At 40.4% G+C, this 26,731-nt stretch overlaps 1 protein-coding gene across 1 annotated transcript; it reads right to left on the bottom strand.

Annotated features, from left to right (window-relative positions):
* LOC117083606 (cell cycle control protein 50C) lies at positions 1-26,306 on the bottom strand. The gene is made up of 8 exons (XM_033211498.1): positions 26,119-26,306; positions 24,350-24,566; positions 20,191-20,301; positions 15,161-15,262; positions 13,982-14,069; positions 13,383-13,523; positions 4,296-4,505; positions 1-620 (listed from the first exon to the last, which is right to left on the bottom strand). Exons 2-8 carry the CDS (start codon positions 24,539-24,541, stop codon positions 430-432), a joined length of 1,035 nt encoding a protein of 344 aa, XP_033067389.1. The 5' UTR covers positions 24,542-24,566; positions 26,119-26,306; the 3' UTR covers positions 1-429.
* Positions 26,307-26,731: the final 425 nt, after the last annotated feature.

Consider the following 26,731-nt stretch of genomic DNA (forward strand, 5'->3'; position numbering starts at 1 on the left):
AAAAAAAAATTTCAGATAGCCAGTGAAGACTCATTGTTTGAGCCTGATCTGATGGTTAGGACTCACCTAAACGTGGGCACCCCAGGTTGCTTGCTCTTTTCTGGTGATGGCACTCTCTTACAGAGTTCACCTGCCTTTAGGCTCAAGGACTTCAAATAAATACTGGAGAACTGGTCTAGAGCTCAAGAGTGATTTATTCTCCCCATACCAAGGACATTTTACTACATATAATTATGCTTCCCCTCTTCTTCCTTCTTCTTCTTTTTAACTCTAAAATTCTCTTCATTATCTATTTCAAATTGATTTTAGTTCAGTCAATCTAGTTCCCCTTGTTGAAACATTCCAGTTATTTCAAGCCCTTCAGACATCTTTGGTTCTGTTACTTCACTGTCCATTTTTGTTTCCTCCTTTTCTTTTTAAAGCTTGACTTTACTGATGGAAGACGGATATTTTCTTGTTTTTCAGCATAATGTGAATTGCCATCATGGCAAAGGAGGCCAACCATGTTATAGCTCCTGTCACTGTGTAGGCAAGACCTAAGAAAAGGCTATTACCCCCACACCATGTCAGGGTGGAGAGAACAACTGATTTTTCTCCATGGAACCTGGTTACTGGAAAGTCTAAGAAGACCTGTTAAGGATCTGTCTCAACACTTCACATTTGTAGTATTGCGTATACTGAATATATTAGGTTGACGCATATAAAATTGCGCTTTTTTGTTGGTAAAAAATGGTGAAATATTTAATCTCATATGGTGCAACTTAATCTTTACCAAGCACTGCTCTATATCTTGCTGGAATGAAAAAGAAAACAAGCCTTCCCTCTACATAGTTGTAAGCTACAAAAGAGATTCTGACACAGATCTGAACGACTTACAGACAACTGAATAATGAACAAATATATTTAATTTCCTTTGGCAAACCCAAGGAAATTAAAAGAATACAAACCTAAATTTTTAAATATGAATCAGGAGACCCAGGCAGGTTACAGTCCTTTAATAGGCTAAGGTTTGAATTCCTACCTCAGGGAAAATTCTTTAACGGGAGTGAAGAACGAACAAACAAATAAAAAGATCACAAAACATTTTTGGTGGTCGAACTAAAGGTGGTACATTCATCTGGGTTTTGGCAAGGCCAGTATCCCCATGCTGGGGAGAAAGTGTTTGAAGTGGGTTTGCTGTCGTTAGCATTTTAATGATGTCATTTTGATTATACATGTGGCCTGAGGTTTTAAAACATCTGGTGCCTTTTGTAAACCAAACTAATAAACAAAGAAAGGCTTCTCATAGCAACAGCACAGGACAGAGGCATTTCCCAGCAAAGCTATTAAAGGGCCTCAAATCACTTGGCAACGTGCTATTTAAAGGCACAAGGAAAATTAGTAAGGAACTAGTTCTGTCTCTCCTTTTCCGTCAGAATTCCTCATTGTCACCAGGCCCTTGGGTGCCACCTCAACCCATCTGCTTTCTCCCTCCCTCAGTTCTACATGAGAGGGTCTTCTCCTCATACACAGAACATCTTTTTTCCCCTTAGAAGTGGTAGGCACTTTCTTAGTCTGGTTGGATAATACTCACACCAGAGCTCTACCCAGGTAGTGCAGGTATAGGCCTGAAGCTTAGCATTGAAGTTCTACGTACACAGATTTTCATTTGAGAGGGATTAGCATGAAGACATGACTGTGAATGTAGTCACCCAGGGAGAACATGTCCAGAGAGGAGAAACAGAATGTCTCTGTTATTGGGAACATGCCTCTCCCTCATCCTCCCAACCCCAAAGTCATCCTAACGCATTGTGGTATAGCAGTGCATGAAGTTTTTTTCCTGCTCTTTGAATGCACCCATAACTGCTTTGATGGTAAGGCAGGCCCAAAATGGACAGAATCAGAAGGCCTAACTTGAGAGACTAGTTTTAAGCAACTTTCAACCTCTGCTTAAATTTTTTTGAGGGAGGCCGGGCGCGGTGGCTCACGCCTGTAATCCCAGCACTTTGGGAGGTCGAGGCGGGTGGATCACGAGGTTGGGAGATTAAGACCATCCTAGCTAACACGGTGAAACCCCGTCTTTACTAAAAATACAAAAAAAATTAGCCGGGCGTGGTGGCTGGCGCCTGTAGTCCCAGCTACTCGGGAGGAGGCAGGAAGAATGGCATGAACCCTGGAAGTGAAGCTTGCAGTGAGCCGAGATTGCGCCACTGCACTCCAGCCTGGGCCATAGGCGAGACTCCATCTCAAAAAAAAAAATAATAATAAATAAATAAAAATAATAATAATTTTGAGGGAGAGAGGAGTTTACTGAAATTCTTATTCAAAGAGTTTACACTTTGATCTGTACCTAAAATGCTCCACCAGAGGCAATTTGTGGCTTTCAGTTTCATATTCACAGAATTAGACACCCTGCTAAAGGAACTAACTGAAGGCATAGCTCCACCTGGTCAGTAAACAAAAGGAGACAAAAAGTTGAGAGGCAGAGATGGCATCTCATCAGTGGGGGCATTTCTGACTGAGAAATGCGCCCACTTCCCTGTCCGAATGGAGATGTCCACACACCTGTTCTAGGATGGAAAGGAAGAAAAGTTGGAGCAGGGAACTGGAGCACACGCCGTCATTCCCTTCTCCCTAAGAATTTCTTATTCAGCCTCCCTGAAAGGTAAAGAAACTAAGGAGGTGGACAGTTTTGTGTTAAAATTGACCCATCAGGGGTCTCATTGAACAACTAGCCAGCAGCCTTGGCAGGATGAACACAGCGGTGCTAATTGGGCTGCAATTTCACAGTCATGTAAAAGCCCTGGAATGATTCTGCCTCCAGAGAATGCTACCTCAGGGGGAATCAAGAGGAGACTTTAAAATTAAATCTAAAGAACAGAGTTAGTGTAAACTGCATTTAAATATATAATTTCTTAAAGGTAGTGTTTGGTGCTATGCTAAAGTTAAGTTCTGTTTGTTTTCAAATCAAGAGCTACATTTGTATTTTTACATTAAGTGAAAAAATTCAGACTCATATTTAAGCATGTGTCAGCTTGGGCAGCAAAGGAGACCCCATCTTTAAAAAAAAAAAAAAACAGAGAGAGAGAATTAGCTGGGCATGGTGGTGAGTGCCTGTAGTCCAAGCTACTTGAGAGACTGAGGTGGGAAGATCACTCGAATCTAGGAGGTCAAGACTGCAATGAGATGTGACTGCACCACTGTACTCTGGCCTGGGCAACACAGCAAGACCCTGTCTCAAAAGCAAATATGTAAATAAAAGTAAAAATAAGCATATGTCTCCTGAGTTGGACCATATATCCCTAATCGTTAGGGCACCATCTCCCACATGGTGGCTTTGTGCCTAAGGGAGGGAGGAACACGGCGTCTTCAGTGTAGAGCCTGTCGCAGACTTCACGTGGATTTGGATGAACTGGACCTGTCCCTTGAGTCCAGAGCTCCTGTGGTCTGTGATACTTTTCCCTAGAATAAAAGGTTCTGTTGGCTCAGTTTTAGTAATTTTTAGTCTATATTTACTTACCAAACTCCTATTTTCATAGTCTTCCATCTCCTCCCATCCTATCCGGCATGCTTCTCCTCACAGTTTTTTTTTTAACAGATCTCTAGGCCTGGTGTTATTTAATCTTTCTTTCTTTCTTTTTTTTTTTTTGAGACAGTCTCAGTCTGTCACCCAGGCTGAACTGCAGTGGTGCGACCTCGGCTCACTGTAACCTCCACCTCCCAGGTTCAACCGATTCTCCTGCCTCACCCTCCTGAGTAGCTGGGATTACAAGCATATGCCATCACGCCTGGCTAATTTTTTTTGTATTTTCAGTAGAGACCAGGTTTCACCATGTTGGTCAGGCTGGTCTCAAACTCCTGACCTCATGATCCGCCTGCCTCGGCCTCCCAGAGAGTTGAGACTGAGAGAATTCTACAAAAACAAAAACAAAAAAAAGCAAAAACAAAACCAAAAACAAACAAAAAAAGCCTTGCTAAACTAACCTTTATCTTCCTAGTTACGTTTCTACAATTGCCATTCTTTGTTCAGCCTAGCATATGAGCACTTAGACTTAGTCACTTATTTTTTTAGTCTCCATTTTTCTTGTAAGGGCTCACATGTACATGTAAAGGCATAACATTCATATGCTTTTCTGTTGTTAATCTGTCAGTCCCAGCTGGAGCCCCTGGGAGGGAATAGGAGAATTTTATCCTCCCTTACACATGTTTTTTTTTGGTATACAGATTTGATTGGAAAATAGAAAAGTATAGAATCTCAACAACCAGCAGCCAGGTTTTCTTTCATCTCCAGAAAGAAAAGTGGTATGAAAGGATACTGTAGGTTATGTTGAAACTATAATTACCAGCAGGCAAGCCTTCTATAAAATGGTGTGTTCGATTGAGTCGACCATACAGTTTTTTGAAAGTGGGAAAGGCAGCTGCCCGCATCCACACAATGAAGTCATCATTGAGGAAGCCATTGTTTCTTGGATCCTTTTTTTCCAAGTCATAGATGGGCTTGGGCCAGTTTGGAGGCTTTGTGGTTCCTGTGGGAAGAAAATAAGTGATATGATAGAGAAAAAAAAAAATCATCTATTCTCTTCAGCTTTCTTTAGAATGTAGAGAATGAAAGAACTTCTGCATTCTTGAGGAAATAGAAATAGAAATTATACTTTTTAAAAAAGTGTGTATGTGTGTGTTAGCTACCTGAGTGTGCAACCATGAAAAATAATGGCTTTAAAGATTCTAAAGATTCATGATATTTTCATTAAGTTAATAAAGAGCAGAATATTGCCTGGGTGTGAGGACTCATGCCTGTAGTCCCAACACTTTGGGAGGCCCAGGTGGGTGAATCACTTGAGGTCAGGAGTTCAAGACCAGCCTGGCCAACATGGTGAAACCTATTTCTACTAAAAATACAAAAATTAGCTGGGCATGGTGGTGCACTCCTGTAATCTCAGCTACTTGGGAGGGTGAGGCAGGAGAATTGCTTGAACCTGGAAGGTGAAGATAGCAGTGAGCCGAGATTGCACCATTGCATTCCAACCTAGGCGACAGAGTGAGTAAGACTCTGTCTCAAAAAAGAAAAAAGAAAAAAAAGAGCAGACTATCAAATTATATGCATACTGTGTCTTTAACTACATTCAATGCATATAAAGCGTTTAAAAAAATAGAACAAAATGATCATGGTGTTTGCATTCAGTGATACACATAGGAAATACCTTTTTAAAATTTTATTGGGAAATATCTTTATTTTATTTAATTTTACTAGTAATCTAAGGAGTGCAAATTAAACCAAGATACCAGTTTCATCTAAAAATTGGTTAATATTTAACAACAAAAAAGTGACAACCATTGAAGAGGCAGTAGAAATGAGAACTCTTGTACAGAGCAGATAGGTGCACTAACTTCCTCGGCAATCTAGGAACATTGAATGCTTTAATATTTTGCATACATTTTGGCCCAGAAATTCTGTTTCTAGGAATGTATTCTAAGGAAATAATCATGGCATGAAGATTGGGTTACATAGATGTTCACTGCAGCACTGCATCTAAGAGCTAAAGCTGGAAGGAGAGAGGAGAAATTGGTAAGTGGGAGGAAGTGGAAAGCAAAGGCATTGTGAGCCTGTTCTCAAGCCAGGAAGCCTGGTAGGTTTGGGAGCTGCAGAAATGTTGGAAGCACAGGGTGGAGGGTGGTTCCAGGAGAGGAGCCCATTGGGTTTACCGTCATTCTCACACTTCCCACTTTACAACAGGAGGCATGTTTGTCTCTCCCACTCTGTAGGAGACTTGAGAACAGTGTCATCCTCGTCTGTGTTTTCAATAGCATTGAGTCTAGTGCCTGGCCCACAGTAGGTATTAAATAAATGCTAGATAAAGGGATGAAAGGTTCCAGTTAAATCGGATGACAAAAACCATTAAGAATTGTAAAGAGCTAGTCAGAAAGAGTAAATTGCTTAATGGAAATTTTACTTCCATAAAGCCAGTTCTACTATTTGTAGGATGCTAGAATGCTAAATAGGGAGTCACTCTTTCTCAACTCTGACTACTGACTAAACTATGTTCTAAAAGAAACCCAGACCTGTTTTCTAAGCTTGGGCTGTGATGCTTGTAAAAGTATATGTGGAGTGTTGTTGGGTTAATCTGCTGACATATGTTTCTACACTTATATTCCCCTGGGAAATAATCCTCTGCTGGAGCATCTTCTGCAAATATTGTACAGTCCACTTATTTTGGCTCTTCCCAAGACTGCAATCACTGATGCTAGAAGAATTTTGATCAAAATTGAAATTGCCTTTGGCACCTGCACTGTGGACTTCACCTTCTGTCTACTTTGGCCTGAGCTCATGACTGAAGGCAGTGTGTCCTATGAGCCACTGACATCAGAATCACCCAGGGGGCTTGTTAAAAATGCAGGTTCAAGCATATCCTCCCCTACCAACTCCTACTTCTGTGCCATCCCATGTCTTCAGAGAGTGTGAAAAGTATGGTCTAAGAGACATCAACTTCATTTTCTAAGTTCATTCGGGTCGTTTGTATTGATCCATTTATTCATCTATATGCATTTCTTTTTTTAAAAAAATTATTTTTTTCTTGGGAGCATAGATTCAAGATGGCCTGAATATATGTTCCTAAGCATGTCTTATACAAAACTACAAAAGACCGAATCTCTTTCTTCAAGGATTACAGGCTGTGGGCATGACAGGTATATAAACAGATAATTAGAGTATAATGTGGTAACTCTTACAATAGAGGTAAGAACAAAGTGCAGCAGGAGATGAAAGCTAAGGACCTTTCGTGTATAGGCCTATGGTTATGTGGTAAGAAAATGCTACAGAATGTGGCCAAGTCCCTTTTGAAAACAGTGATGAGAGAAAGCCAAGGACCCTTCATGTATAGGCCTACGGTTATGTGGTAAGAAAATGCTGCAGAATGTGGCCAAGTCCCTTTTGAAAACAGTAATTCAATTATAGTGACCATATATATCAGTTTGCCTAGCACAGTCCCAGTTTATGTCTGTTGTTCATTATCTCATCTAATTTAGCTTGTATCCCACACAAGGTGCATATAATTTCATCCTTCCAGCATCCAGCCATGATCTTAGCTAGTAATATGTGAGATGTCCATGTGCAGTGAATGGAATGCTTACTTTTACATATGATTATACATGAAAGTCAACCAGAGACCCTTCCAGTCAAAACATAATAAAACATATCCCTGTAACCCATGCAAGCTGTTAAGCATTCCAGCCAGTTAGGCAATAGTTTCTTTCTGTGTTAGCCTATGAGATGTGTGAAGCCGCCAGGCTGCAAATCAACGGGGTCAGTGAGAAATGTGGAAAATTATGGGTAAGGTTATGGATACATGATGCATGTGTGGGAACTAGGTACTGAGCAGTCCTGCTGAGAGTAGTTTGGACTCCCTTGCAACAGTGGTTCTGTTACTTTATTTTATTTTGTATTTATTTATTTTGAGATGAAGTTTTGCTCTTTCGTCCAGGCTGGGGTGAAGTTGGCTCACTCCAACCTCCGCCCTCCAGGTTCAAGCAATTCTCCTGCCTCAGCCTCCTGAGTAGTTGGGATTATAGGTGCCTGCGACCATGCCTGGCTAATTTTTGTATTTTTAGTAGAGATGGGGTTTCATCACGTTGGCCAGGCTGGTCTCGAGCTCCTGACCTCAGGTGATCCACCCACCTTGGCCTCCCAAAGTGCTAGGATTACAGGGGTGAGCCACTGCACCTGGCCTTGTTACTTAATATATGGTGTGACTATATAACTATTGTATTGGTAATAGTTTCTTATTTGCTAATAATTCATTTTAGCTGTGAAGAGCTAAAAAAATGGAAAACACGTATTTCATGTAAAGTTCAGTACAGTTTTTTAAGATGATTGAACGTTATACTTGCAATATTGGTTGATATTTACCCCCTACCATGGGTACCATAGTGGTCTCAAATGACCATGTGCAAATCAAAAGATATACATCTGCCGAAGAACATTAGAATCCACTTCAAACGTTTATGCTTATTTTTTAAAGATTGTGTCCACAGACAACAATCTGTAGAAGTTCCACTTATATATCATTGTATGAGCATGACTTTTCATTTAGATCAAATGAATTTCCTTCTAGTTTCACTTTTTTATTACATTTTGTTTTGTTTTGTTTGTTTGTTTAGAGACGGGGTATTGCCATGTTGCCCAGGCTGGACTGGAACTCCTGGGTTCAAGCGACCCTCCTCCCCAACTTCCCTCTCGAGAGCAGAGATTGCAGGTGTGCACAGCTATGCCTAGCTACTGGTTGTTGATGTTTTCTTTTTTTGTAATCAAAGAGCAGCTTTTAATGTGTTGGCTTAGTGCAAAAATAATTTGTAAATAGTTAAATGAGGTCAATTTTATATGAATGTATTCAGATACTTCAAATAGAAAAATCAAATAGGTTAATTATAATAATGATTTGATTTTTGTGGGTTTGATTCCTCACGAAGTCAAAGCAAACCTTTTAGAAGTTCAATCTTTGATGATGAAAACTGTGACATTATTATAAACGTTACTATAAGTTCAGTTACAAAATTCAACAATTGGCCAGGTGTAGTGGCTCATGCCTATAATCCCAGCATTTTGGGAGGTCAGGGAGGGTGGGCCACTTTAGCCCAAGAGTTTGATACCAGGCTGGGCAATATGGTGAAACCCCATCTCTATAAAAAACAAACAACCCCCAAACAAGTTAGCTGGGTGTGGTGGCACACACCTCTAGTCCCAACTACTCAGGAGGCTGAGGTGGGAGGATAGCTTGAGCCAGGGAGGTGGAGGTTGCAGTGAGCTGAGATTGTGTCACTGCACTCTAGCCTGTGCAACAGACAGAGACTCTGCCTCAAAAAAACCCCAAAAACCCAAAACCAAAAACCAATACCCCCTAAACAGAATTCAACAATCAGGTTTAAATTGTTTGGTTCTGTAGTGACAACATAACCGCAGATTTGGTGGAGCACAACATCCGAGTAAAGATAATGCTGTTAGTAAATTGAGAAATTGACAGAGAAGAAATGTACTTAAAATTAGTCATGGTACATACATAATTCACAGTTGTATCCAAACAGGCTACAATGTTTTGTTAATCAAAAGAAGAGCTGTAGTTGTACAAATTCAAGTATTTTTGTATATTAACAATTAGAAAAACTGAATTTTCTTTTTCTTTTTTTTGAGATGGAGTCTCACTCTGTGGCCCAGGCTGGAGTGCAGTGGCGCAATCTTGGCTCACTGCAACCTCCGCCTCTCGGGTTCAAGCAATTCTCCTGCCTCAGCCTCCCAAGTAGCTGGGACTACAGGCACCCACCACCACGCCCGGCTAATTTTTGTATTTTTAGTAGAGACGGGGTTTCACCATATTGGCTATGCTGGTCTCGAATGCCTGACCTTGTGATCTGCCCCCCTCAGCCTCCCAAAGTGCTGGGATTACAGCCGTGAGCCACTGCATCTGGCCAAAAAACTGAATTTTCCTTTGCAAAATTTTTATAATGACACATGTTAAATTAAACAAATACTTCAATGTGGTATTTTATGTGATCTCTCATTGTTGGGCATCATCAACCAGACAGAATTTTAGAAGGGTTTGAACCTCTAAATAACTTTTTTCTGTATCAAACCATGTGTCCTACCACAACCCTGAGATTTTTCTGTAAATAAGCCCTCTAACTTTGGTTGCATTTTGTTCAAAGTAGTTGAAAATCTTTAAACAAAGTATCTGAAATACGGAATACCAAAAACTCTAGTTTTAGAAGATTTAGAGAATTGTAATTATTGAAAATCATGCTTGCAAACAAGAAGGCATTGAAATTTACCCCTAAAAGAGCAAGGGAATCATTGAATATACTACATAATGGGAGTTCAAAATATGTATAAGATTTAATTTTAAAATTCTGTAATTATGCTTTGGAATATCTTGATATATGTGAAGACTCTTTTGATAGTGCTCTTATTTATTTATTGTTTTTATAGAAACAGGATCTTACAACGTTTCCCAGGCCAGTATCAAACTTCTGGCTTCAAGCAATCCTCCTGCCTTTGCCTCCCAAAGTGTTGGGATTACAGACATGAGCCCCTGCACTTGGCTGTACTTCCAATTGGACAAAATTTTCTGTGTCAGAATGATACTATATTGAGAAGGTGTAGGATTTTATCTACATTTCATGGTGCACTCCAAAGAACCAAAATGAGAAAAAAAACTTATGGGAAGTCAAAAAGACAGTGCTTATGTCAATATTTGGGTTAAAATAGTAACATACTTCAATAAAAAAATTAGAATTGAGAATATCCTCCATTTAGTAAAATTGGCCATAAGCATAATCGATACCTCAGCACTATAGAGTATTTTCTCAGTAAAGGAAGTTAGGGTCAAAAGAAAAGAATCAGCTAAAGATGTAAACAATTTCCAATTGATTAACCATTAAATGAGACTTTAAAAAAGATTACAGGCAAGGCCTGGGGGCTCATGACTGTAATCCCAGCACTTTGAGAGACTGAGTCAGGAGGATTGCTTGTTTGTTTGTTTATTTATTTATTACATTCAAATCCTTGTCTCAGGAGCATTATTTGAGGCCAGGAGTTCAAGACCAGCCTTGGCAACATAGTGAGACCCTGTCTCTAAAAAAATTTAAAAATTAGCTGGGTGGGGGCTGGGTGTGGTGGCTCATGCCTGTAATCCCAGCACTTTGGGAGGCAGAGGTGGGTGGATCACCTGAGGTCAGGTGTTCGAGACCAGCCTGATCAATATGGTGAAACCTTGTTTCTACTAAAAATACAAAAATTAGCCAGGTGTGGTGGTGGCATGCGGTGGTGGCATGTGCCTGTACTCCCAGCTATTTAGGAGGCTGAGACAGGAGAACTGCTTGAACCTGGGAGGTGGAGGTTGCAGTGAGCCAAGATCCCGCCACTGCACTCCAGCCTGGGCAATGGAGCAAGACTCTGTCTGGCAAAAAAAAAAATAGCTGGATGTGGCAGCATGTTCCTGTATTCCCAGTTACTTGGGGTGGCTGCTGATTGGGAGGATAGCTTGAGCTTAGGAGTTCAAAGCTGCAGTGAGTGGTCATTGAACCACTGCACTTTAGCCTGGGCAACAAAGTGAGACCCTGTCTCAAAAAAAAAAAAAAATAGGTTACAATTTTGTGAAAAAATTAACAAGGCCTTGGTAAAAATATATAAATTAATTAGAAAAATACACAGGTACATGATGAAGACAGATATGGCCAATAAACTCATTAAAGCATGTGAGTATGTATGAATAATAATTATTCTGCTTGTTATCCCTTTTTTAGATTTACTTTTATTTTTTAAATTTGTAAAAATTCACCTTTTGCTGTGTAAGAGCTGGTAACTAAAAATAAAAAATAAAAATAAGATTTACATTTTACTTATTTGTTTTTGATATATTTGTACATATTTATGAGGTGCATGTAAAATTTTGTTACATGCATAGAATGTGTAATGATCATGGTGTATTTTTTTTTTTTTTTGATGTGCCACTGGATTTGATTTCTAGTATTTTGTTGAGGATTTTTGCATTCATGTTCATCAGGGATATTGGCCGATAGTTTCCATTTATTTTGTTGGGTCCTTGTCTGGTTTTGGTATCAGAGTAATAATGCTAGTCTTGCAGAATTAGAGAGTTATAGAAAGTTCCCTCATCTTCAATTTTTTGGAATAGTTTGAGGAGGATTGGTATTAGTTATTCTTTATACATTTCGTAGGATATTGCAGTAAATCCATCCAATCCTGGCTTTTTCTTTGTTGGAAGATTTTTTATTACTGACTCAATCTTGCTCCTCATTATTTGTCTGCTCAGGTTTTCTATTTTTTCCTAATTCATACTTAGTTCAAACTTGAACAAGTTTGAATATTTATTGAAACTTAGTACAAACAAGGTTGTATGTTTCCAGGAATTCATTTCCAGGGACCAGCAGGCTCCTAGTAGACAATACCCGAAGCTGGTGATCATCAGCTTCCCAATAAAATCTCAGGAGTTGGGTGAGCAGGCTCAAGCATGTACACTAAGAGGCAAAATGGAGGCATTTAACTGATACATGATTTTCCTCTAGGAACATTTGACTGGTAAGGAAAAAAAAATGCCTCAAATGAGCATATGCACAACTTTAGTAAACCCATGGTGCATGTGCCCCCACCCCGCCGCCTAACCCTGCCAAATGCCGGCAGGCCATTGTGTGTGCAGACAGCCCACCCCAAGGGAAAATCAAGGCAGGAGAGATGCAAATTCCATAACCACACCAATGTATAAAACCCCAAGTCAAAGGCTGAACAGGGCACTTGGATTTCTCGAGTCGCGCGCTTGGCCCTTTTCCAAGGGTACTTTACTTCCTTTCATTCCTGCACTAAAACTTTTTAATAAACTTTCACTCCTGCTCTAAAACTTGCCGCCTTGGTCTCTCCCTCTGCCTTCTGCCCCTTGGCCAAATTCTTTCCTTAGAGGAGGCAACAATCAAGTTGCTGCAGACCCCTGTGGATTCACCACTGGTAACACCTCCCATCACTTCTCTGTTGAATTCTAGTATTCTCTTGTAAGTTCCAAGAGTGATTACGTACTCACTCTCTGTGGTTCCTGTCTGTGGAAGAAGCAAGTACCAGATACATCTAGTCAGCCATCTTGAAGCACCCCTAGGACTCAGCTTCTGTTATCTTTTAATGTTTAGAGAATAACTGGAATCGTTTTTTTAAACGTGGGTTTAATGTACATGCTATTTTGATTTTTGAATTTTTTTTTTTTTTGAAAGAGTCTCCCTCTGTTACCCAGGCTGGAATGCAGTGGCGCAATCCTGGCTTGCTGCAACCTCCACCTCTCAGGTTCAAGCAATTCTCCAGCCTCATCCTCTCAGGTAGCTGGGACTACAGGCATGCACCACCACACTCAGCTAATTTTTTGTATTTTTAGTAGAGACAGAGTTTCACAATCTTGGCCAGGCTAATCTCAAACTCCTGTCCTCAAGTGATCTGCCTATCTTGGCCTTCTAAGAAAATAGTTTTAAATTGGATTATTTTATAAGTCCATCAATATGATGTCAATTTATTGATTGATATATAAAAATTTTAAGTAAGTATATAGCTATTCAAGTGCCCCCTTTCACTCTCTAAAGGGTACCAGTTTGGAAAACAAATTACATGTTCATCCTTATTATTGCTGAAGCAGTAAGTGTCTTAAACCATTGTCTATTCCCTAATGAAAACTGGAAGAAACCAGGGCATCAATCTTTTCATGTTTTTGATAGGTGTGCATTGGAGATGTTCATGGTAGGGAGAGTTAGAACAAAAAGGAGTCAACAAGGAGATAAAGAAGGAGGATTCATAAACATTTCCCCACATGTAAGAAACAAAGTTTTCATAAAGAGATAAGTATATTGAGCTACTGTATGGATCTTACCTCTAAATTCATCAGCAAGATTCTTGGAACTTGGATTCTGAAATTTGACATACTTATCTGTCCACCACGTAAGTCCACTCTTTAGCATTGGCACTTTGATTTGTACAGATGAATTAATGTTGTGTAAAAGAATTATGGTGTCTGTAAGGAAATTAAAAATTATGTTAGAGATGCAGTCTAGCAATTTTGCCACCCTTTGAAATGCAGAATCAGACACAGCTGACAAATCAGGGATTTTGCAGACTCTCAACACTTCTACATGCCATGGATGCTAGAATCACAAGACTATTCTTTTTCCTGCCAAAATTGAGCCAATTATTGAAAAATACCCTTAAACTCCATTTAACTCATGTTCCTTGACTATTCCTTCAGATATTTGGCAAGAGAGGAATTATTTCCAAATGATATACTGTAAATCAGTGCTCTGGCTTAGTCCAGATGATGTTTACAGAATTAAAATGGAACAAAACAAAAAACTGCCACTTAGCTTCAGAGGTGAATTTCTGGACATTTAGGTTGTTACACACTCATGAAAGGGTACATCATGGAGATAGGAAAAGTCACCTACCATTGAACATGCGATAGGAAAAGTCACCTACCATTGAACATGCTGTTGGCAATAGCACCACAAGGAACGATAGGGGTCTTATTGTCGGACATTTTAAATGGGGCACAGTCGTCAACAGCCTGGATGCAAGAGGATACGGCAATGAGACATGCTTTTGGTAAACTCTCTTAGAATGTTAAAAGTGAGAACACTGGCAATGTAAATCACCCCCCAGTGACTTATTGGCAGTGACTAAGATTACAGACTGCTGCCTGGTTTTCTTAGGCTTCTGGTTTACTGAGACTGGGAAATTTTTGTGTTTTGGAGATATGTATGTGTGTGGATGTGTGTCTCTGTGTTTTTTCCTCATTAATAATACATAGCATACCTAAAATGTCTGCAAGAAGGAACTTTACCTTACTGGCTGTGCTATATATCACGCTAAACCTATAATGAAGTATATTTTTAAAACCTTTTTTTATTGACATGTAGCTTATTTTATTTTAGTGGTTAAAACAGTAACAACTTACTTTTCACTTGTATCACTATCTAATGGGGTTGTGGAGGTGGTGGGGGGCTTTGTTCCACACAATCACTCAGGGCCTCGACAATATTGAAGTATTACATTCAGAAAAGTATAAAAATCATGAGTCTACCACTAGATGACTTATCATAGGGAATCCATGCACACAACTACCAAATACATTTTTAAAAGAGTGGTTGCTAAAAATCACTTTAGTATAATAATGTTGCTATGGAAAAAAATTTCCTTTCTAGCTTTTCTTACGCAGGCTGAGTATCATCTACCAAGAGTAAAAATGTATAATCATAGGTTTTAAAAGGTATTCGATTAAAGCAAAAGGCTTTTACTCAATTGAATAGAGCCTAATTTCCTTAAAGTAGGCTGGATTGAAGGCCCCAATGACAGGAAGGACAATGGTAGTTAGGCTCAGCCACGCTGAGACTAACTACTCAAGGTTGCTATCAAAATGGTGCATGAAGGGATCACCATTCAGTTGGACAAGATTCACATCACTGCTCTAAAGAGGGAAAGTGCTACTTTTCAATAACAGTTATCCTGAATACCCAGTCCCTTCAGTTTACACAAGAATGAAATCAGCATTTCTGTTTTGTAGCATTTGAGTTTATCTTCTGTCTCTTCTTTTAGACTGAAAAATCCACTTGGTTTAAAAAAAGAAAGAGTATTATACCAGATTAAATCAAGCCTTACTTTTATGTCTTTGCCCACCAGTTGTCTATTACTTCTGGATCGAACATATCGATACAGGTTCTGATAGAAGCCATACAATTTGTAGTACATATAAACATTACCCTGTGTGGGAGAAAAGAAGTAAGAGGAGAGTAAGAAAAATTAACTGGAATATTAATAAACATGGAAATTTTAAAATAAAAGCACAGAAAAAAATTGATAGAAACTCAAAGCCTATTTATGGGAAATAGAAACCCAATAAATCATTTTAAAAAAATCAATTTTGGGGCTGCGCACAGTGGCTCACGCCTATAATCCCAGTGCTTTGGGAGGCCAAGGCAGGAGAATCACTTGAGGCCAGGGGTTTGAGACCAGGCTGGGCGATGTAGCAAAATCCTGTCTTTACAGAAAAAGAGAAAAAGAAAAATTAGGCTGGTGTGGCATGCGCCTATAGTTCCAGCTACTCTAGAGGCTGAGGAGAGGATCCCTTGAGCCCAGAAATTCAAAGTTACAGTGAGCTATGATCGTGTCATTGCACTCTAGCCTGGGTGACAGAGTGAGACCCTATCTCAAAAAAAAAAAAAAAAAAAAAAAAAAATTACAGTGGGAAATCCTGGTCTATACAGAATTGTTGGAATAACTAAATAACTATTTTTGCATGTTTTTTTAAGGGCTGCTACGTTCCTTTCTTTGAAAAATTTTTATAATCAAGCATATTTTCAATACATAAAATCTGGTTTTATAAATGTTATCATGTCCCAGAAATATGAGGAAAAATGCTTTGCCTAGAGGTTGTGGTTGACAGCAAAAATCACGTGATTTTACAGCAAATCCATGAAAAAGAATTTAAAATTCAAGCCATTGAGCAATTTAGGTGCATGTGTACACTGAGCATGTGAAAGGCACGAGATTGGAAGTTCCTTGCAGTCCCACTCTAGGAATTTATTTATTTATTTATTTGTTTATTTATTTATTTATTTATTTTTAATTTATTTTTTTTTTAGATGGAGTCTCGCTCTGTCGCCCAGGCTCGAGTGCAGTGGTGCCATCTCGGCTCACTGCAAGTTCCGCCTCCTGGGTTCACGCCATTCTCCTGCCTCAGCCTCCCAAGTAGCTGGGACCACAGGTACCCGCCACCGTACCCTGCTAATTTTTTTGTATTTTTAGTAGAAACGGGGTTTCACCGCCTTAGCCAGGATGGTCTCCATCTCCTGACCTCATGATCCACCAGCCTCAGCCTCCCAAAGTGCTGGGATTACAGGCATGAGTCACCACGCCCGGCCTAAGATTTTTGTTTTTTTAATCTTTAGGATCTAATGCAGTACCTGGCACATAATACTTGCTTAAGAAATGGTGAACTATTTGTTATAGAGAAAAAGATGGAATAATTCACTGATCCAAAAGAAAGAAGGTGATTTTCACCCTAGCAATAAGTAGCCTTGTTGTCAGGAGAGATACGTCTTTCATGTATGCTGCCATGTAAGTAAGGCTGCCCAGCCACAACCTACCACCATGGTTCTGCCTTTATGGTAATATATTAAGGCCCTGGAAATTCTCCAGGCAGACTTGATACAGATTTTATTAATAGCACATATGGAAATATCCATATGGATTTAACTAACATATTCATAGATTTTACTAACAGCACATATAGAAATGTCCAATGTAGCTGTTTAAAATGAATACACTCCATACCTCCAAAATAATGAAGACCTGACTCCAAAAATATAAAAGCCTAACTTTTATTAAGTGCTTCCCATGTGTTGGGTGCTATATTCAGTGCTAGAAGTACAAAAGCATTCCTTTATAAGTCCCTGAGTCCATTGATTCTTTTACCCTGTGCAAAAACAGCATTTTGGAAAGGCTTTGGCCTTATTTCCTAAGGACCTTAAGAGCATCTTCTTTAAGATGAGTATGGAAAATGGGAGGTGCTACCCATGGTAAACAGGGAAGGAAAGTCATGGTAAATGTGGCCAGCTTTAGAATGCAAGAAAGGCTGAAGAGCTCAGTCACTTGTAAGGGAATAATTTCCGGAACACCGAAAAAGGAGATGCTGGGCCATGGCGAAGAAGCAGGCTGCATCATAGTCAACAGGGAGTGTTGGCATGAAGGCAAGTAAGCCAGGCTTAGAGGGAAGGACCCATTACATCTCCTCATCCAAAGCAGGAACCTCTATTGTTGACCCATGACGATAGAAAAGATGAAATCCACAGAATGCAATTTACCTTACATTTTCTTGGAAGCTAAAAAGAGAATTCTACTTAATCAGAGTTATATGTTCACATAAATGACAAAATAAACAGGCACAGAATACTCGGCATACTAGGGACTGGGGTGTTTCCATAATCTCTTTTCAGTGATTCTTTGTCCAAGATTTAGCTGAACGAGGCCTCCAAGATCATCTTCTTGATGGTCCCTGGAAGCACAATTCACTTTATGGTATTTCTTCTCTTTAAATTCAGTGGCACTTTGTGCAGGATTTCTTTGTTTATTTTAAGACAGAGTCTTGCGTGGATTCATTGCTGTGGTTCCGCAGTGTCATGCATGGTAGCTGCCAAGCTGAAGGCCCTGTGATTGCTCTAAGTAGTTTAGTTGGGTTTTTATGAGAAGGCTCTGCCTGAAGGGAATGGTTAGCAGCTGGTAACACTTCATTTGCTGTTTTAGTTTTGAAGGACACTGACAGATGGGAATTGAAGCCCTTTTGGATTTTTTTTTTTTTTCCAAAAACTTTAGCATTCTGAGCCCTCAAGACAAAAGGAGAGAGGAAAGAAGAAAGGAAGGAAGGAGGGTAGTAAGAGAGGGTGAAAAGAGTGAGGGAGGAAGGGCCAAGATACCATCAGAGTGAACAGGCAACCTACAGAATGGGAGAAAATTTTTGCAATCTACTCATCTGACAAAGGGCTAATATCCAGAATCTACAAAGAACTCAAACAAATATACAAGAAAAAAAAACAAACAACCCCATCAAAAAGTGGGCAAAGGATATGAACAGACATTTCTCAAAAGAAGACATTCATACAGCCAACAGACACATGAAAAAATGCTCATCATCACTCACCATCAGAGAAATGCAAATCAAAACCACAATGAGATACCATCTCACACCAGTTAGAATGGCAATCATTAAGAAGTCAGGAAACAACAGGTGTTGGAGAGGATGTGGAGAAATAGGAACACTTTTACACTGTTGGTGGGATTGTAAACTAGTTCAACCATTATGGAAAACAGTATGGCAATTCCTCAAGGATCTAGAACTAGATGTACCATATGACCCAGCCATCCCACTACTGGGTATATACCCAAAGGATTATAAATTATTCTACTACAAAGACACATGCACACGTATGTTTATTGTGGCACTATTCACAATAGCAAAGACTTGGAATCAACCCAAATGCCCATCAGTGACAGACTGGATTAAGAAAATGTGGCACATATACACCATGGAATACTATGCAGCTATAAAAAAGGATGAGTTTGCGTCCTTTGTAGGGACATGGATGCAGCTGGAAACCATCATTCTTAGCAAACTATCACAAGAAGAGAAAACCAAACACCGCATGTTCTCACTCATAGGTGGGAACTGAACAATGAGATCACTTGGACTCGGGAAGGGGAACATCACACACTGGGGCCTATCATGGGGAGTGGGGAGGGAATGCATTGGGGAGTTATACATGATATAAATGATGAATTGATGGGTGCTGACGAGTTGATGGGTGCAGCACACCAACATGGCACAAGTATACATATGTAACAAACCTGCACGTTATGCACACGTACCCTAGAACTTAAATAAAAAAAAAAAAAAAAAGGTTTCAGCAAGGCTGACAGGAAATCCCCAAAGACACCCATCAGAAGAGTCCCCACTCCCAGGAAAGAACCCACCTCGATGTCCCTGCTGTGCTCAGCCACTGGCTGAGGTGGCCGTGGAAGCATGACCTTGGTGCAAACACACTGATTTCAGAGCACAGCAGCTGGTGATATCCCTCAATTACACTCCCTGCAGTAGATCTGAGAGGAGCCTCTTCATGGCCTTCACAGTCTTACTTGTTAGTCAAGACTTAATCAAATGAAAAATTTGATTTCCTTCAACTCCTCAAATGTACTTTAAGGTCCTGTTCTGTTTCTGGACACGGCACCTTTCCCCCTGCAGCATCCTCCACACGGACCCGGTCCCCCATCCTTCCACTTCATAAGTAACTCTACATGGGCTGAATCTAGGTACAGGGCGGCCTTCTCTTGAGCTGCTCACTGAGCATTCTACCTCAAGGCCCTGATCCCACCTCAAATTCAGCTGGTTCCAAACCAGACTCATCACCTCCTGAAAAATATTCCTCACTTCTCTCCTCCCCTCCCTCCTTCCTTCTCTCTTCTCCTCCCCTCCCCTTTCTAAGGATCAGCGCTCTCCCAGCCTCCTCCTGCTCCTTCCCTGTTTCCCCTCAGAGGCTTTGCCCAGTAAATCTCTCGGATGTCTAACCCTGTCTTGGCATCTGCTTCTCAGAGGACTTGACTAACATGAAACTTAAATCAGCCCGTGAGTGGGGACTTCTCTCAATATTTCTTTGGCATTTCTCACAGTGCCTGACAGCCAAACTGTCCCCTTGGGAAATAGGTCATTGCACATGTGGAATGACTTGGGGAGACCCCTGACACCAACCTACTGTGTCCTTAGCCAAGTTACTTCACCTCTTAGCACATTAATTTTCTCACTATAAAATTAGTGGTTCAATTTCATGTAAATTCACACACAGTCCCTGTGCTGATATTTAGAGTAAAACCTGTTTGGTAGATAAGATTTATGTTACAAAGTTGGATAGGTAAAGAATTGTGCAACTTAGAAACAAAGAAACAAAGGAGGAGAATAATACTCAAAAAGGAGGGAGGGGATATGAACTCAACACTCTTTCGGATTCCCCACCACCATCCTGCTTTATTTTTTATATTTTCAGTTTTGGAAAGCATTTCATGGAAATTGTGAACTTACTGCTAAGTGTTACATAGGAATAGATCAGTGTAAAGTCAACTGAAGTTTCTTGAATTTCACCTACCATCATTTTTCCTGAAAGGTAAAAGGGAATAGAGCAGGTGCATTCTTTGTCAAAATTAGAGGCATTTTCCCGCAGTTTTGCACAATTTGCACATATTCTTGTGTAATTAATCTGTCAGGCAAGGAAAAAAATGATTAATTAAAAAGTTACATGGGTACATATCTTAAAATTCAAATCTGGAGTCCACCCAAGTCTCCGCCTGTCTGGGTCAGGCGCATAGAGTCTGGGACACGAATGTGGCAGCCCATGTGTGGGGCCAGTGTTTCTGGGGATGTTCAGGAGGTGTGGGCCTTCCCACAGTCTTTTATCTGGGACTGGCAGCATTTTGCCACTGGCCCAGAGTTCAGTGTTTCTGTTGCATATTTATGTAACCCGTTGTGATGAAGCTTTACCCCCGATCATAAAGAGGTGTCAGTTACCAGGAAGGTATTAGTCAATGACTCACGAGAACTAGGCTTACAGCCTGAGTCTAATCAACTTTATGGGGAAGTCACTTCACTGTTTTTCCATTCTATTGTATGGAAAATATTTATACTAGTGAATTATTCTACATGGCATCCAGAGGAAGTTATTAAAAATGACCAAACAGAAAAAGAAGTGTTTCCAAAATGTAAGATTATTGACATATGTTGAATTATTCTGGTCCGAAAATACTGTTGCATTCTGTTTTTTAAAAGTACAATTCTGTGAAAAATAGTTTAATGGACTCCTTAAAAAAAGGAAAAAAAAAAAAAAAAAAGGGTAGTATGTCCCAAATGGATGGCTCCTGTGAGCTCTGGCTGAGGCACTGAGTTCTGTGAAGATGCAGCTAGAAGAGTAAAGAGGAGAGGCTCAGGAGAGTGGGCACAGGGCTGTACTTCTGCCTTATCTGCAAGAATGTTCATCTCAGGGGCCCTGGGGCTGTCCTGGGTGCTGCAGTGGGCTGCTTCTGCCTTGCCCTCACTGTCTTGAGGAGTGATTAGACGATTATGGGAGTGTGAGGAGCAAGGAAGCAAGGGAGTGGCTTTCTCCTTGTTAAGGTGCTAGTAGAAGTTAAGATTCCTTTGAAGGGAAGACTAACAAGGAAGACAGAAGGAATTTTGCATCCTTGTAAAGCTACTAAGGGTTTTGAAGCCCAAAGGTGAAGTGTGAACACTAAATTGAAGATTAGTGAAAATGCTACACTTCATTGTACTTAGATGCTTATATGTAGCTAAATCATTCTTTAAATACACAGCAAGACTTGAACTATTATTTTGAAAATGTTTATGCCATTTCTGTTGGTGGACTACATTTCAATTTATAAAAAGCATTAAAGAACAGGGCCGTATCCCAATGGAGAGACAGCATACTGAATGGTGTCTGAGGAAACTGGGGTTCTAGTTCAGCCAATCTCTGACCTTGAGTTAAGTGCTTAACCTCTAGGGCCCACATTTTGCCCATCAACATCATTTCATGCAGCAATTAATTGATCTGTGAGGTCATTGTAGTACTATACATGCTACTTCATGAATTCCTCTTGTGAGTTCTATCAATGTAGTACTCAAGAAAATATTTCATGATCAAATAATTTTTGAGTAGTTGATATCCATGGTGCTTTTTTGCCTAAAAAATATCCCTTATCTATTGTCTATGCAATGACAGTATCCTCAGTTTGCTGCTTGAGTGGACTTGTACATGAATAGCTATGAGATGGAGCAACGATCACAGTCTGCTTCTCATAGAATTTTGGAGAGGCAGAAATTATTCTTGTTTAAAGTGAACTGCAGAGAGAGCACATCCTTGTGCCCCAGGGCTGAGTGAGAAGAAAGGCTCAGAAGTCTTTTCTATGATGTCTGTGCCTGATCACATTGGCCTGGAGTGTGTACTCTATATTATCACCCAATAAAATGAAACACTGGTTTTTGAGTATAAAAGTGAAGTGTCAGAAGCAATCCTATCTGAAGCAACTAAAGAAACAAAGTTAGTTGGAAAATGCCTGTAGATTTCATGAGATAAAAGCATTCTGTTTGCGGAGTGGCCATGGCCAATAGTTGGTATGGAATGAGGTCACCTTCTCATGCATGGGTACCTCTTAGTGAAGGCTGCACTCCACAATGGGTGGGTGGGGGGCAGGGTTGCAAGGGAGGAAGAAAGAATGACATGGGGAGGAAGAACCAGAATGAAAGGGATTGGTGAGGAAGAAAGTAGAAAAGTAAATTGCATGAACTCTGTGGAAATGGACATCAACGTTGTAAGCCCATTCCTTTGCTATCCCCTTCAGCAAGGTAAGGTTCATCTCCTCCTGCCATTTTGCCTCTGCCACATGGTGGAGGCTGGTGGGAGTTTACATATAACAGTGGAGGTCTTGCTGTCATTTAATTCCCAGGGAGATAAGCTCTGGGAGCTGGAAGTGGGGAGGAAAAAATGTTAAGTAGAGAGGCAACAGAGCAGTATGCTTTGGGAGGAGGAGTAGAGCCTGAAAAGACATTTTCCTCTTTGGGTTCTACACTATCTGCCCTAGTCCATTCTTTCAATAAGTGTGTGCCTATCACATACTGGGCAATGTGCAAGGAAGCGGGTGGTGATGCAGTAAACAGCCAGCCATAGCTAAGCTCTCTGTTCTTACTACATACTATTTTACCTATTCTGTTCTCAGCTCATTGAGGGCACGAATCCACTCTTCCTCATCTTACTCTTCTGCATAGTCAACAGAATCCTTAGGCACCTTCAGACACTTATAAATTTTATTTTATTTTGAGATGGAGTCTCGCTGTGTCACCCAGGCTGGAGTGTGGAGGTGCAATCTTTGTTCATTGCAACCTCTGCCTCCCAGGTTCAAGTGATTCTCCTGCCTCAGCCTCCTGAGTAGCTGGAATTACAGGCATGCACCACCACGCCTGGCTAATTTTTGTATTTTTAGTAGAGACAGGGTTTCACCATGTTGGCCAGACTGGTCTTGAACTCCTGACCTCAGGTGATCCACCCGCCTTAGCCTTCCAAAGTGCTGGGATTACAGGCATGAGCCACCGCATCGAGCCGACACTCCAAAATTGTAAACTAATGTTGGTAGACTTGGCCTTCATCTTAATTTTGCCAGTAGCCATGCGGGGAGAGGGAATAGATCAGCTTTCCATGGTTACTTCTTTCAGAGTGGAGCTCATGCGGTCTGGGATGTCCAGAAATCTGCCTGGAGTTGATATGGATGAAACATATACTTAATTCATTAGATTGAATATGGGCATGGCCAATCAAGCCTTAGACTAGCTCTTGTCTTCCCTCTCTAGACCAGCTTCAGGGATTCTCATCCTCAAACAGCTTGTTAAGTTGGCAAAAGGCTCGTTCCTGAGAGGTCTGCCCTCAGCATCATCTTTTCTCACTCTGAGTAGAACTTAGTTTTGCTAAATATCCTTAAGATGCCAGAAAGACTTGGGCTTTTGTCTTTCCTGGATCTCAGAGGGAGTTCATCTGCAAAGGGAAAGACACAATGCTTGAAAGTGGGGCAATATTGAAGATCTGTATCTTGGACACTTTGCTCTTTTTATCAATATGACTCATGGGTCTCTGGCAGTCATGTGGCCTTGACTCTCCTTCTGCCTCTATTAGTCACTTGCTCTCTTCCCTGCCAGCATAAGAAAAAAGCTTCAGCCAGGCGCGGTGGCTCACGCCTGTAATCCCAGCACTTTAGGAGGCCGAAGTAGGTGGATCATGAGGTCAGGAGTTCAAGACCAGCCTGGCCAACATGGTGAAACCGCATCTCTAATAAAAATACAAAAAAATTAGCCAGGTGTGGTGGCAGGTGCCTGTAATCCCAGCTTTGAGGCAGTAGAATTGCTTGAACACGGGAGGTGGAGGTTACAGTGAGCCAAGGCTGTGCCACTGCACGGCAGCCTGGGTAACAGAGCAAGACTCCATCTCAAAAAAAAAAAAAAAAAAAAGCTTCTAACTTTGTCAGTCCCTTGCACACAAATATGTCTGAGCTCACTGGCATGAGAGTAACTGCCCTCAAGAGGGAGCAGGGATGAACAAAACCACTCTACACAGACTCTGTCACCATCTGTGACTGCCAGCAGAAAGAGGGATGATCCCATCTCATACAGACGCTCTTGAGGGGCTGTGTTCTCAAACTGACCATACTCATGTATGGTGCCAAAGCTGAAAATTCTCAGAAACTGCATTCAAAACGTAAGATGGGACAAACCTCTATTTCCTGAGTGCTCCTTGCAGACAATATAAGGATGATGCCCATACAAAGGCAGAATATTCCTGTTGTGAAAAAGACAAAGAGGACTCTCCTGGCCGTGAAATACAGCCGGTGGGCGGGTAACTCCTGCTGCTTCAGGGCAGAGTTGTCTGGCAATCTGGACAGGCGATGCTGTGGTCTCTCCTCCATTTTGGTCCTGCAAGTGACTCAGATACTTTTGGGACATTTAGAACATTTTTACTCATAGTAATACCACATAATGGTAATGTGAAATGAATTATGTGAACCCTTCCTTTGAAGTTGCAAAGCCTTTGTGCTTCCTGGATTATTCCTTAATCAGACCTGGTATTTAACGGGAGCTCAGCTCTCTCCAACCAGCCATTACTGAGTATAACTGACTTAGGCTCAAAAAGGTTCTTGTGCTAAATGTCATGCCTAGGATGGATAGTCCCTGGCAAGGTCTGCAGAAACCAACATCTGGTGACACTAGGAAGCAATCACGATGGGCTATTTCTGGGATTTGGTGAGTAATTCAAGGCAAGCCCTTCCTGAGAGGGGGAAATGGATTTATCTTTAGGAACTTGCCTAGATCCTTGGAGATTAATACAAAAAAATAAAAGTTAGGGCTGTCAGCTTTTCTCCAAATGTGGCTGTGGCTTAACATGAATATAAACTAAATTGGAAAAATACTCTCAGATCATAGCTAACTTTGCTATTTGTGATAATGAGGAAGAGAGCAGCAAACAGGGAATTGTAGAACACAGATGTCTCATCTCAGCAGCTTCCAGTTTTTTTGCATCCATAAAAAAGACTCTAGTAGAGAATGTAGATTAAAAACATCTCCTCCTAACCTCTCTTAAGTGCATGCTTTGGAGTAGCCTGAATGAGGCAAGAGAAAGGAAGAGGAAGATAATCAGTGAGATGTTCAACATTGAAGTACAGTATTAGGTCTGGTTTTGGGTTTTTTCCCTTGTTAGAAATCCACTAACATTATTTTCCTTAGGCCATTAGTAATTAATAATTACTTTTTTAAAAACTGGTATTTAAGATTTAGAATTAGAATTTTTAAAATTAGGGAGCATGTGAATTTCTAATCTAATCTTCCCTTTTAATTTACATTAGACAGAGAAGACATCCTGGACTATTTTTGTATCAAGAAAGTAATGACTTTGGCAAATGTACCTGGTTTGAAAGAATACAAAATTGATGCAAATGCTTACATTAGGAAGTTTCCAATTCAGAGTTAAAGCTTTCCTCTTACAAACTGTGTAAAGAGCAAAATACCAATGGGAAATTTTCAGCATGACATTTGAATCTAATTTGGAGGTGGCAACTAGTACGGTTGCTGGTATCAGACAGCCTTGTGTGAGAAGATGGCAGTGAACACTTCTAGTTAACATTTACCATTTGTTTTACTAAATAAACATGGTCAAGAGCTTGGGTTTAAAAGGCAGTAAAAAGCTATGAGATTAGATTATAAGAACAGGGTTGACCTACACAACATTGGGGTATGTTTGTGATTCAAATACTTATTCCAACATTGGATTGGATGGGATTATATTACATAATGCCTAGCAAGAGGGTAATTACAGCAAAAAGCCAATGAGAATAGTGTTTCTTAGACAGTTTATAAAACAACAAAACCAGCTAACCCAAATCCCAGACTAAAAGGAGCTTCACAGGTGGTGTATTACTCAGGGTTCACCAGATAAACAGAACCAGTAGATTATATGACCATATATGTACATTATAAGGAATTGACTCACGTGATTATGGAGGCTGACAAGCCCAAAATCTGCAGAGCTGATGTCCCAATGCAAGTCTGAAGGCCAACAGGCTGCCATAGAACCAGGAAGAGCCAATGTTTCAGTTAGAAGGCAGTCAGGTAGAATTCTCTTGGGGGGTTGGGGAGAGTCAGTCTTTTGTTCTATTCAGGCCTTCAACTGACGGGACGAGGCCCTCTCACATTATGAAGGGCAATCCTCTTTGCTCAGGTCTACTGATTTAAATGTTAATCTCATGCAAATATACCATCACAGAACACCCAGAATAATGTTTAACCAACTATCTGGGTATCCTATGGCCTAGCCAAGTTGCCACATTAAAATTAGCCATCACAGGTAGTAAGTACAAATATTTCTGGGACAATATTCTTGAGAGACAGCTAGATATACATTCTCCAGGTACTTTTACATTCATCTATTTCCCTCTTCTAAATAAATCTACTTTCAATGTGCAAATATATGCGTTGCCCTTCGATATTTCCAGAACAGGGTTCTTTTTCTCAGCACTACTGACATCTTGGGCCAGATGTTTCTTTGTTGTGAAGGCTGTCCTGTAAGATTGTAAAATGTTTAGTTGCATCCCCGGCCTCTATTG

The sequence above is a fragment of the Trachypithecus francoisi genome, unplaced genomic scaffold (assembly GCF_009764315.1).
Source record: "Trachypithecus francoisi isolate TF-2019V2 unplaced genomic scaffold, Tfra_2.0 Lachesis_group0, whole genome shotgun sequence".
Classification (NCBI taxonomy): Eukaryota; Metazoa; Chordata; class Mammalia; order Primates; family Cercopithecidae; genus Trachypithecus; species Trachypithecus francoisi.